Source organism: Pongo pygmaeus, chromosome 19 (assembly GCF_028885625.2).
Source record: "Pongo pygmaeus isolate AG05252 chromosome 19, NHGRI_mPonPyg2-v2.0_pri, whole genome shotgun sequence".
In the NCBI taxonomy this organism is placed as follows: domain Eukaryota; kingdom Metazoa; phylum Chordata; class Mammalia; order Primates; family Hominidae; genus Pongo; species Pongo pygmaeus.
The window spans coordinates 83,688,569-83,701,307 of NC_072392.2; the positions used below are offsets into that span (position 1 = coordinate 83,688,569).

General features: G+C 49.0%; 1 protein-coding gene across 11 annotated transcripts in view; it reads right to left on the reverse strand.

Annotated features, from left to right (window-relative positions):
* AXIN2 (axin 2) overlaps positions 1-12,739 on the reverse strand; it is a 32,990-nt gene that overhangs the window by 16,206 nt on the left and 4,045 nt on the right. For all 11 annotated transcript variants that reach the window (XM_054456182.2, XM_054456179.2, XM_054456178.2 and 8 more), the window contains exon 3: positions 4,731-4,871. In XM_054456182.2, the coding sequence (XP_054312157.1) occupies positions 4,731-4,871 (141 nt within the window). The remainder of the gene's footprint in view (positions 1-4,730; positions 4,872-12,739) is intronic.

Consider the following 12,739-nt stretch of genomic DNA (forward strand, 5'->3'; position numbering starts at 1 on the left):
CTTAGCCTTTGACTCCACCATGCCCGACCTAACCTGAATGTCATTTTCTGGCGACTTTGAAATAGCAGACTCATGCACACATGCGTCCACTCGCATCTTCATTTGGCAACCACTCTGAAGGCAGCTTCTGATCACAGCCAACATCAAAAGCCTGGTTTGTAGGAAAAGGTTAACATTTGAAGTTCACTCAGATGCATTTCCTGGTGTCCAAAGTAAACCCCCATAAATAAGATATAAAGAAATACAAATAAATAACTCGCGACATTCCCTGTGTGGAACACCAAAAAATCATCTTGTGCTGATCTGGGGACACTCAGAGCTGAAGCAACATACAAACGTAGCTGATCCTCATTACAAGAGCCAACTCCTCAAAGGCCCCCACACCACTGACTTAGCTTTCATGCTTCCTGGCAACATCTAATCATGGCTACACTTGGGCGGCAAAGAATCTGCTGCTTCTGACGTTTTCAGCCTCTTCACTCCATCCTTCTAAGCCTGATGCCCTGGAATGGCCCCACAAGCCTTCTGCCTCCAGTGCTACAAGGATTTTGGTGGGAGTCTGGCAGTTAACGTTAAAAAAAATTTTTTTGGCAGGTTGCGGTGGCTCACACCTGTAAACCCACCACTTTGGGAGGCCGAGGTGGGCAGGTCACGAGGTCAAGAGATCGAGACCATCCTGGCCAACATGGTGAAGCCCCATCTCTACTAAAAATAGAAAAATTAGCTGGGCGTGGTGGCGCACACCTGTAGTCCCAGCTACTCGGGAGGCTGAGGCAGGAGAATCACTTGAACCCAGGAGGCGGAGGTTCCAGTGAGCCAAGATCGCGCCACTGCACTCCAGCCTGGCAACAGAGCAAGACTCTGTCTCGAAAAAAAATTAAGCCATTTCTTCCGAGAATGCAGGTTTCAGAGTAACAGGCTCATAAAACAGCCTTCTCAGAGGCCCAAATCCCCAGCCATCTTTAACAGGGCTTTTTACTTAGCAGGAAAACAGAAGTCAGCAGTAGGCTTTGGGAGAAGGCAATGATTTCTTTAAAGCCCCTGCCTGCTCTGCACACACAGGCCCTGGCGTGTGGCTCCCTGGAATAACCAAGTGCAGGCCAGCACTGCCCCAACTTCTACCCAGGCCTCTTGCAAAGGCCCCCGGGACTTAATTGGTTCTGTCGCAAATGAGATGATTGCTTTCCTGGGTTTGTGTCTAATGAACTCCAACCTTCTGGAGTCTATTGAAGGCTGCCTGTGACCCCCTCTCTCTCCCTCTCCCCCGTCCCCAGCCCTGTTCCCTCCCCAGCTCCCAGCAGGGCAGCCAGCCCCCCTCCCCAGCCCCTCACAGCCCGCACTGGCCATTGTGACGGGAGAAACAGCCAGGGCTCTTTTCATGCTTTATGGGGCGCTCCTATTCACTTGTTCAAGGAAATTTCAAAGGGGCCTGCTACCCTCTTATCCCCTCTAAGCTTCCCGGGATGAACAATGGGCTGAAAGCGATTCAGTTCAGCTTTTCATCCCCCACACACTTTATTTCTCGCCCGGCGCTCTCATCTGCACGAGGCCTACAATTGGCAGAACTCTGAAGAGGGGGTCTGATCCCAGCCCTGGGAATCCCGGGTGACCGCCCGGCACTGGGCAGGATCACACACACCCAGGGCCAGTCGGCCAGAGAACACGTTGCATCGCCAAGTCTGCTTGCAGCAGAGTGGGGAGGGCCCCAGAGACCTCCATGCCTGGCACCCAATGGCAGCTTGAGTCAGTGCCAACAAGTCTGGAGACCCTTCTGATGTTTTCTAGTGAGCCCCACTAGAGGCAGCGTGAGACATTGCCCAAGAGACAGTGACCCACATGGATGCCAAATGCACTCCTAATTAGTATAAATGCCCAGGTGGGCACAACTGTGACAGTTAATCTGATAACCTGCGCACTTGGTTGGGAGAGGGCACAGAGCCACTCGACACCACCAGGACGAACAGAGCCAACACCATGAGCCCCCGGGTCTCCAGGCCTTGCAGCACTTCCTCCTGGCTTCCTGGTTTACTCACTATCCATCCAAGGCAGCTTTGCCACAGGATAGGCTTATTAATACTCACAGGTTCTGCCACCAGGGACCCAACGGTATCTACTATGCCCCAAAGAGAAAGCCGCTACATGAGGTACTTGCCCTCTTCTGTCTCTGTATCCAAGTGGACCTCACTGAACTACACACTAACCCTTGCCACCTAGAATAGGGACTGGCAAAGGTAACCTTTCTGATCCCTGAAAAGTGGCTCCCCCATGCTTGGAATCCAGAGTGCTTCAGCTAAAGGGGGAAAGGTGAAAGCTTTAAAGTCACCTCTAAATAAAAGAAAGTTTTTCTTCTGGGAAGGGGATAAAAGAAGAGGAAGTAAATAGGGAGGCTGCAGGGGAGAACTTAGAACCTGCTCCCTTCTACCCCTCCCGGAACCAGTCTTTCTAAAAAGCAGTCTTGATTACTAAGAAATATAAATAAAAGAAACCCAAAGTGGCTCAAAGGTCTCGTGACCAACCGGTCCTATTCACAGATCTCATGTTGAGAGCGCTCGTGCCTGGGGGAAGGGCAAAGCGGGCAAAGTGCAGGGCCTGTGTCTGGCCTAGACCTGAAGTCTGTCTCAGAGGTGCATGGCTGTGGAAGCACCAGGCCTTACTTCCTCATCTGTAAAGTCCCAAGTATCTGCCTGCCTACCTTCCTGACTGGGTCTTGGGAGGATCAAACAGAAATAAGTATGGGACTACACCCAAGTTATCTCATCATGAACCCAGAATAACACCTCAATGATGGGGACTGACATGCAGCCAAGGACCAGGAAGCAAGCCAAAAATAGTCTCTAAGAAAACTAAACAGAAGTCTTATCGTCTTACGTAAACTGCATTTGACTTAGGAGATTCACTCAATGCCTTCAATCAGTTTCAACTTACTCCTATTTTACACATAATGCTAAGATTCCCACACAATCCACAAATTAATATATGCTACAGGAGGAATGCCTGCTAGAAGCAAGCACACAGACAGCAAAACACGACAGCAGGGAGAATGAAAAGAGAAAAGAGAAACTTTTCAAAGGGGAAAGGGTCAGATAACCCTATGCACCTTCATTGCCTATGAGAGAAACACCACAACAAAGTACACAAACAGATCTTGATATTATTTGGATAACTGAGAGATAAATTATGCCCTGTCTAATACTATTCAATAGTGACAGAGCAAAATGTATTCTAAGAAATATGTTCACCAAAAAATTATCAAAGCATAATTTTTTCAAGTATGGATACCGAAAGTTCAGTCAATATGGAAAAAACTCACTTCTGTGAAACTTCTCATATCTCCATATTGGATGAAAGATGTGTACTTTCCTGTTTCCATATTGGATGAAAGATGTGTACTAATGCCAAAGTGCTATTTTTATTAAAATTCAAACTTTCACCTTGAGGATCTCTCTGCCTTTACTAACAAGGGAATTTGAGGTAACACAATAAAAGCCACCAGCAAAATAAATAGTAGATTCCCAAACTCACCTCATCAACTTTCCCTCCAATTGGTCCCATGCCACAGGCCAGGCAACAGGACATTGGCCAATAAAAACCAGATAGTTTCAAACAAACTGGAAGAATAGATGGTCCAGTTTTAGGAAGCTAAAAGGAACAAACTCTAAATAAGTGTGCCAGAACTTACACGGTTCAATGGGTTTGCCTTTCAAAATTGTTCCCTTAGCAGGCGAAATTCTGACTCCAAAACATTGAAAAGCTTTCAAAGACCATTTCTGGAACAATGAATCTCAACCGGGTGTTGGGTGAGAAGCCTTTGGGGAATTTTACCCATCCCCCTATCCCCAGGCTCCACTCTCAGTCTCCTGAACCAAAACCTCAAAAGATGGCCAGAGACGGGGATACCCAGGCCACAGCTACACATCCCTCCTCATGAGACTCACTGAGGATCACTGCTGTCCATCCACAGAGATTGCCATGACTTGACTTCAGATGACCTAAAATTCAAAATGTTACCTTGACTAAGGGCCTTCTGACCTCATCAGACCATGCCAATGTCTTGGGTTACTTCAAAAATCAAAGGCTGGCTGCCAAAGATCCAGATCAGACACTACTTTGGAGAGAGCCCCTACTTAGGGTCCTCAGTATCTAACACAGAGTATCTAACGCTCCACCCACACTTACTGAATAAACGATGTCCATTTAAAAACAAAACAATGAGGAACATAACACACTGGCTCTTTAGAGATTTCTGGCTTTCTTACCCCCACTTACAATGCCTTTTCCTCCAAAAACAATGGATACCTAAACACAGACCCTTCTAATGCCACCTTGTCTCCCAGCTGTTGGTTCTGCAGACAGGATACCTGGGTTTCTGGACCAGCCAAGCAACTGTTCCTACAGGGACAACCAGATGATGACAACCAAAAGAAGGTTTTTTAAACTCAAGGAATCTATAAATATTCATTCATCCTAATCTTCTACTGTCCTTTAGTTTTTCTTCTGTTACAACATCCTCCCAACTTTCAAAGCTCTAAGCTTTACCCTACCCAGATGACCATGTCATCCTCCCTAACCAGCACCATACCCTTGTCATACTCCCCTCCCACCAAACCGATGTCCATACATGCACAGGTGGGGTCTGCAAAGCCAGCTGAGGATGACAGACAATTCTGGCTAAATGCCCAGGTGGTATCCACTCCCAAGCAAGCCCACGGAAGGGCTGCCAGGATACTCACACACTGCTGTCCGTCATGGACATGGAATCATCCGTCAGCGCATCGCTGGATATCTCACTGTCGTTGGCGCTGGTGGCTGGCGCAAAGACATAGCCAGAACCTACGTGATAAGGATTAACAGGATCGCTCCTCTTGAAGGACCTATGGGCAAAGTACAAAAGTGGTTCAGTCACTGACCCTCACCAGAAACCCAGATAATCAGGTGACCCCAGGACAACCCAGTGCACCATCCCACAATCTGCTCAATGCCAACCTGCTGCCCAGGTCCAGTTGCTCACCTGGGCAGAAAGCAGGGGCCACAAAAGGGAGGCCTCCTGAGCCACCAGCTCACCCTGGGGAAAGCAAGCTGGTTCCTCTGCCCCCAGTGGTGGGTCTGCCAGGGCAGACAGTATTCCAGAGGCAGCCCAGGGGATCCTATGAAGCTCTAAATGCACTTAGAGAAAGGAAGGAACTGGATGGACTCTGCTTTAGGAGAGGAGGCCACGGAATAAAAGAGGGGAACGAGTCAGTGAAGATGAAATATCTTTCTCCGCTCCACCTCCCTATCCAATCCTGCACCAAAGAATACAATTTCAGGGCCCCAAGACATCTTAAGTATCCAAACTCCTTGTCTGGGGTCTGTTAGCCCAGTCCAGAGATGCAAACAGCTAGAGGCCGGTGTGGCCTTCTCACTTTGACCCTGGGCCCACAGTGAGCTGGACAGATGGGACAGAAAAGTTCAAGACAACGTTCAGGACTCCAATCCCACCTGTGAGCTCTGCCATGAGCCATTGCCATGCCCCTTCCCCCACCCCTGGCTTCCTCTCCCCAGGGCTGGCTAGTGCAGCAGGATTGAAATGAGCAACACAGCTGTTTCAAAAGAAGGCCCAGGCCCCTCCTCCGGTGTCTCCAGCCCTTTTGTTTCAATGGCCTCTGGCTCTTCACTTCACCCTCTTCATCTCCTTCCAGAACAACCAGTGTGCACATCTCCTGCTGGGCCGTATTCCTCTTGTGTCACCAGTGAGGGGCTTAAGTAGGGGGGAGCGGCAGATAGGTCGGCAGGCTGCAGGAAGGGACCACGTTAAGGCCTGAAGTCGCAGGAGGCCTGTTTACAAAGACCCTGGCATCCTCCACTGGTCCCACCAAGTCTATGCCAGCAGCAAAGAAATCAAGTGAGGGAGAAAAGAAAGGCTCAGAGAAGAGAATATATTCTATTGGTCCACAGCAGCTGGTCTGTAAAGATGGCCGTGAGGTTGGCAAATGAAAAGGACCCAGAAAGGTGACAGTCAGCTGTCTGCACATGTTCACCAAGCTCCTACTCACTTGCTACGTGCTGAACTCTGGTCTCCCAGCACCCATGGCCTGGTGGGGGCATGTCACCATACTGTGGGGGTGTCATGAGGGAGGTACGCTCAGTGTTATCACAGGCCCACGAGGAGGGGAGAAGGAGCACTGGACTGTGCCCATTCTACAGATGAGGCCCTTGGAGTCCAGAATTCCAGCAGCCTGCCCAGATCACACAGCTGGAACTGGTGGGCATGGATTGAGTCACGTGGCTCTCAGTCAGAATGCCTCCCAATACAAAGACTAGACACAACATGTTTCCAAGTTCTCATAGAATAAAAAGCAGGAAAGGAGTGACTTAATATAGGTAACCCAGATGACGGATAGAACATTTCTAGGAGGGACGGTTGGGGATGGCTCTCTGGGACTAATGGGACTCCCTGGGACAGACGGGACTTATGGATGAGCAGGAATTTGAGGAGATGACACCCAGGACTGGGTAAAAGGAAAGGTAGTGAAAAGCTCTCCCTAGACTAGGGAGAGAGAGGGGTCTAATTAGCCAGGCTAAGAAGGCCTGGCAAAGGACGTAGGTCTTCAGTGCAAGCTCAGAGTCCTGTCTTAACTGGATGGGGAGGGGCCAGGAGGCCAGGGGACAGCAGGGGTGCCAGGGGACCGGCAGGGAGAAAGCATTCCCATCAGCACATAGGATCCAAGGTCTGTCACCAGGCTGGATGGAAAGGAGGGGTAGGTACAGGCAGGGAGCCCTGGGGAAAGCCACCGCCACAATTTGGTGTGAGGGTCTGTCTCAACAGGGGATGGTGGGATGGAAAAGAAGGTGGGAGAGGCAGTCTCTGCCTTTAAGGAGTTTGCGCTTGTTGGAGTCACCAAACAAACACAAAAAGTTACAGGGCCATAAACTTTTTAAGCCAGAAGGGACCCCGGTAATCATCACAACCACCCAAGGAGGTAACTTAGCACCACGTGGGCCAAAGGCCTTGTCAGACTTGGCCAGAGGAGCTGGACCACAGCTGTGCCCTTGATCCTGTCCAACTGCATCAAGTCAGATCTTAGAAATATGCTGTAGACATAGAACTGACCAGAAGGTGCAGACCAGGAGCACTGCACATGCACCCCTCAACACTTTTGACCAAGTGACTTGTAACTGTCACTTGGACACTCTGACCCTGTTCTCATATCTGTAGAGGGCAGAAAGTCTCATGACCTCCTGGGATTTTTTGGTGAAGATTAAATGAAAATGGTAAGATCTTCCAGGCCTTCCTCCTGGTCCATGTGTCGTCAATCTGGAATTCCCCAACACCAAGGGCAGAGAGAAGTGGTGAGAGTAAAAAGAACAGTTCATTCTTCTGGAGAAGAGAAGGTTGATTCAGTGAAAAAGGCCTCGTAGTTGAGAAGGGGGACTCTCTGTTCAGCATCCCCACTAAAGGAAGAACAAGGGGAAATGGGCTTCAAAAGTTAGAAAGAAAAAAATACTTCTAAATGGTCGGAGGAAATCCATAAAGTAGGTGGGGACAGGCTGTGAAATCACCCAAGTCTTTAAAACAGGCCAAAGTGCCCAGCCATCTGGGTGCGTAAGTGAGGCGTGGATACTGCCTTGAAGCAGGATGCACAAGATGACTTCCTTGGGGCCTTTTCCTGTTGTTAGGAATCCAGTGATGAGGCCATTCTGTAAACTCTCAGTAGGCACCAGAAGTCAGAGGCTGGGCACTGCTGCCGGCTTGGCTGCAGTGCTCACTGCTGGGCTGAGTCACAACCCCTCCAGACGTGGGCACCCACCTGAACAGCAGGCAGTTGGATCATGGCCTCTGCACCAAGTTCTGAAGTTCTCCAAATGAACCAACAAAGGCACAGTATTTTGGGGGAAATCACAGGAAAATTCCAAGAAAAAACCAAGTGCCAACAAAAACAGAGCTCCAGCCAGGCGCGGTGGCCGACGCCTGTAATCCCAGCACTTTGGGAGGCCGAGATGGGTGGATCACCTGAGGTCGGGAGTTTGAGACCAGCCTGACCAACATGGAGAAACCCCATCTCTACTAAAAATATAAAATTAGCCGGGCGTGGTGGCACATGCCTGTAATCCCAGTTACTTGAGAGGCTGAGGCAGGAGAATCGCTTGAACCCAGGAGGCAGAGGTTGTGGTGAGCAGAGATTGCACCATTGCACTCCAGCCTAGGCAACAAGAATGAAACTCCATCTCAAAAAAAAAAACAAAAACAAAAAACTGGAGAGCTCCTATTTTCTCAACTGCCCTAATTTCCTTCATCATCTTTATCATGATTTATAATGACTGGGCACTGGTGTTTCCATGTTGAACACCTGTCCTGTGAAACCAGACTGTAAGCTCCATGAGGGACAGCCCTGTCCTCACAGGAATCTCCGATGCTGAAAGCAGTGAGTGGCACGTGGCAGTGACTCAAAACCTTGTTGACTCTCCTTAAAGGACCTAAGACCATCAGATGGGTCGCTGGAAAAGTTTTTTAGTTTAACAGGCATGGTGCAACACCAAAAAAACCAAAACAGCCTTAAATAGCATTCAAACACTCTTTCTTCCATGCCTTCAGCCCTGCTATCTTGGTGGTATTAACACATCAACCATGTCTCCAATGTAAGAGCTATACTTCAACCTCTGTGGGGAGAAAATGACTCAATAGAAAATTCCTTCCTCCCAGCAAAAAAGACACCTAACTCAAACCCTATGTGTGCTCACACAGCTTTGCACTCGTTGTTTAACACATGGATCCCAAAATAAACTTGTCTCCCTTCACTTCCAAAATAGAGGACTACTGTGTGACCAGTAATTAAAAATGGAATATACTGCTCTTAACTCAGTTAACTGCAATAAAGTACTTGGATTTTCCTACAATCATAACAAGACGGGGCAGAGAAAGGAGGCAGGGTTGCGGGGAGAGGCAGAGACTCGGTATTTCAGAACCCAGACCTTTGTCAAAAGTGCCACATAATTTTAAGAAAACGGAGTGGGGCTGTTTTCTTGTGATTACTTTAAAAAAAAAAAAGGGGGGGGGGGAGAAACTCAAACCACTCTACAGTAATTGTACCCAGATGCTTTTTTTCTTCAGGACTGTTGTGCTTCCAATTGCTGCAAGGATTTTAAATTCCTACACAGAGTAGAGGCCTATGCTGCAGCTTTTGCATCGGCCTCACATCCACAGACCTGGTTTGCAACCTCAGTAAGCAAAGGGTTTTCAGCCTGTAGGTGGCAGAGACCCCTGGAACCTTCAGGGAAAGGAGGTGCCGGCTGCTTTCTGTTTTCCCCTATCCTGTTCTTATCTCCTCTTGATGAGATGCTGTGGCCCTGCCCCTCCCCATATACCAGAGGGGAGCCTCCACACAGGGAGCACAGAACTGACCATAAGGGGTCCTCCTCCTTCTCCTCCTCCTCCTCTTCCTCCTCCTCCTCACGTTCCCTTCTCAAAACAATGCAACTTCAAAAGTATGTGCTTCTAAGTCTGTGCGTTCAGGGCTTTCCAAGAGCCCTCTGAAAATTTACTCACAAGGTCACTGCCCAAAAGGCAATACCCTCTTCAACAAGCATTTTCTAAGGCAAGATCAAGGGACACTCGGCAAGGGGCCAGGACTCCAACAGCACTGGGCAAAGGGGCCTTTTGAAAACAGGCAAACTTTTACAAGTGGATCTTAGCAAACTGCCCTCACCAGAGCTTCCATCCTCTAATTGTGGACTACTGCTTCCAGCATATCTTTCCTATGGCATCATTTTCTTTGATAATTGAAGCCAAGCTTGATTCCAATGGCTCCGCACAAAAACGGGCCTCATCAGCGAGTTCTTTCAGAGAACTGGAAGCAGCACTCGGAGCCAGCAGAGGGCCATCTGCTGGGCCCGACTTCTTTTAAGGGAGGCCAGAGCAGAGGGCCCAACGGGAGGCAGATGAGCCCCACCTTGGGCAGGACACACAAGGGCCCGTGCAGAAAGGCGAGGACACAGGGAGGGCTCTGTGCACCCAGCACCGTATTCTCCTCCCTAAAATAAATGCTGGGCCCAGTGCCTAATCCCACAACCCCCCTTCACACACACCTCGACACTGTGCGTGTGTGTGTCTGTGTGCTGGGGATTTTACACGTGCTCCTACCAACAAGTTGCTTTTGCTCTAGGTTATTTATAGCCATCGTCAAAAGCCCAGGCATCCCCCTCAACCACTCAGACCAGAGTCCTGCCCTCTGAGGATAATTCCTGCTCTTCCGCCCCAACTATTTATATTAAACCTGACACCAAATCAGTAAGGACACAAACAAGTCGTTAAAAACGAAGCTCCTTTGAGTGCCCGAGGTAAACACAGGGCTTGCAAGCCTGGCCAGTGCCCCGGGCATCCGGCTGCCAAGACCGCTCCTCAGCAGCTGATGAAGAAAGACCCTCCTCAGCAGGACTGACGTTTCTGTTTCATTCATTTTACTAACTTATTAAGCCCATCCCAGATGCCAGGTACTCTGCAGAATGAGTGAGTGTGCGGGAGAGGGAAGGGGGGAACTTAAACCTTAGATGGGATCTTTACATTCCATGAACTAGCTGGAAAAACAGACTTCAGTTCAACAAGAAAGTTGAGGCATGGAAAATGGGCTAAGCCAAGAGTCACCCTTTGAAAGTGACATCCCAACCTGGTTGCCCTATTTACATCATCATTACTAATTATACTAATTATAACACTTTGCAGCTGTTCAAAACGTTTCTCTCTACAAAAGGCTTTCATGTTGATTATTTTGGTCCTAATAACAATCCTACGACACAGACAGAAGGAATGGTGCCCACCCATTTTACAGATGGGCACATGCGGTTCAGAAAGGCTTCAACACCCAGGTAGTAAGTGGTGGACCGGGCTGGAAAGCAAGCCTTTGAATAAGGAGTCAGCAGACCTTTCCATATACTGTGCACACACTCGAATATCTTGCATGTTAAAATGATGTTAGATCATCTGGCTATGTCTTAAATTCTCTTTAAATATGCCCAGCTAAGACATATGAGCTTCAGAGAGTCCTTTAAGATGCTTCATCTCAACCCAACAGTGGCAGAAGGCACACATGAATCTAGTATGGAAACTCTCAGGTCAATGACAAGCTGTCACCTCTTTATCAATGATGTCCACAGTTCACAGCCAAGAAGGCAGCCCTGGAAAACAGGAGCTTCTGTCCCTGCCTTCTAGATCTCAAAAGCTTCGTGAGTTGAATCCTGGTAATATCCCAGATGAGGCAAGCCCAGGCTGGGTCTCAACTGCCCACCCACAAAGGGGAGGGTTCACAGCAGAGCCGTGCCTGGGGAGGGCATCCAAAACCACACACTGTGCTATTTACGAAGGTGACACTCTGGTCCCGACAGTGGGAGACACAGAAGCCCCAGTCAGGAGGCCCCTGGAGAAGCAGCCTTTACCACAGCTCTTAAGTAGTCTCAGCTCTGGCTGCCAGGCTAGAGGGCAAGGAGGCCAGCGCCAGAGGCTTACCCAAATGGTCTCATAATAGGGCGGGCAGGCGTAGCAGGTGCCCAGCGACTGACCTACTGCAGAGGCCAGACCCAGGATCTTCCTCCCAGACAACCTGACTCCATAAGCATAAAGACGCTGAAACACCTCCCTGGAACCTGTGCTTCCTTGCAAAAGTCAACCTGGTTCCACTTAGGTGTAGACCAGATGTCTGAGTAAAACTGGTTCCCAAGCCACAAGTGCGCCCCCTGGTGGTTGGAGAACAAGCCCTTCCCCTCCTCGCCAACAGTCAACTCTCGGCCGCCCCTAAAATCATGGCCCTCCAGGCTCAGACCTGGCCACCCTGAGAGGCTCAAGATCAACCATCTGGTGCCCACCTCTCTTCCTGCTGCTGGGCACTAGAGACCACATCCTACAGAGAAAGGGAAATCCAGAGGCAGCTATCAGATCGCATCCTGGGCCCCTAACACACAGAGAGCAAGATAAACCATTCAGAGAGCAGTCAAGTGCAGCCCCATCCCCTGCCCGTCATAAACCACACCCCAGAATTAAGAGGCTCCTTCTCTTTTCGGATATTTGGAAGTTGGGAGGAGGGGAGAAAACAGAAAAACTCATTCAACAAGAGGTCTGAAGTTGCCTCCAAAGGTCAAGAATCTTAAGACTTGGCCATTCTGCAAAGAACTATTTGTCTTTGAAGCCTCAAAGAGAAAGTACTCCAGGGCCCCAGTACTCCCGGGCCAAGATCTCTTCTCCATCAGCACTAACAAAATAATCAACTGAAGTCTGACCCTCGGACTCATGAGCATTTAAAACCTGGATTAATATGCCAGCAGGCTCTAAAGCTAAGGGTCCTTCATTCGGGAAAGTCACAGGACCTTCCCTAGTTAGAGGCCTTTCTTGCTGGGTAAATATCTAATTCTACAAAGGGAACCACAAGCTCAGTTAAGCCAATTGCTGGCTCTTATCTTAACAGAAAAGTTCAAAAAAAAAATCCCACTTACCCCTCAATGGGTGCACATATTTTTTCCTGTGCCTCCACCACAACCCAGCTGCCTCCCTAGCCACATTAATTCCACCCTCTACTGATTAGTGGTGAAATGACCCCTTCCAAAACCGGCGCTTAGTGGATCTGGTGACTCAGAGGCATCAAAAGCTGCTGTCCTCTCTCTCTCTCTCAACCTCTTCTGAGACACTAGCCCGGGATAATAAGTAACCCACATTAGTGAATACTGCTTGCCACTGTTTGATGTCAGCACTAGAAGACTGCAGGTATTTACTGTATGT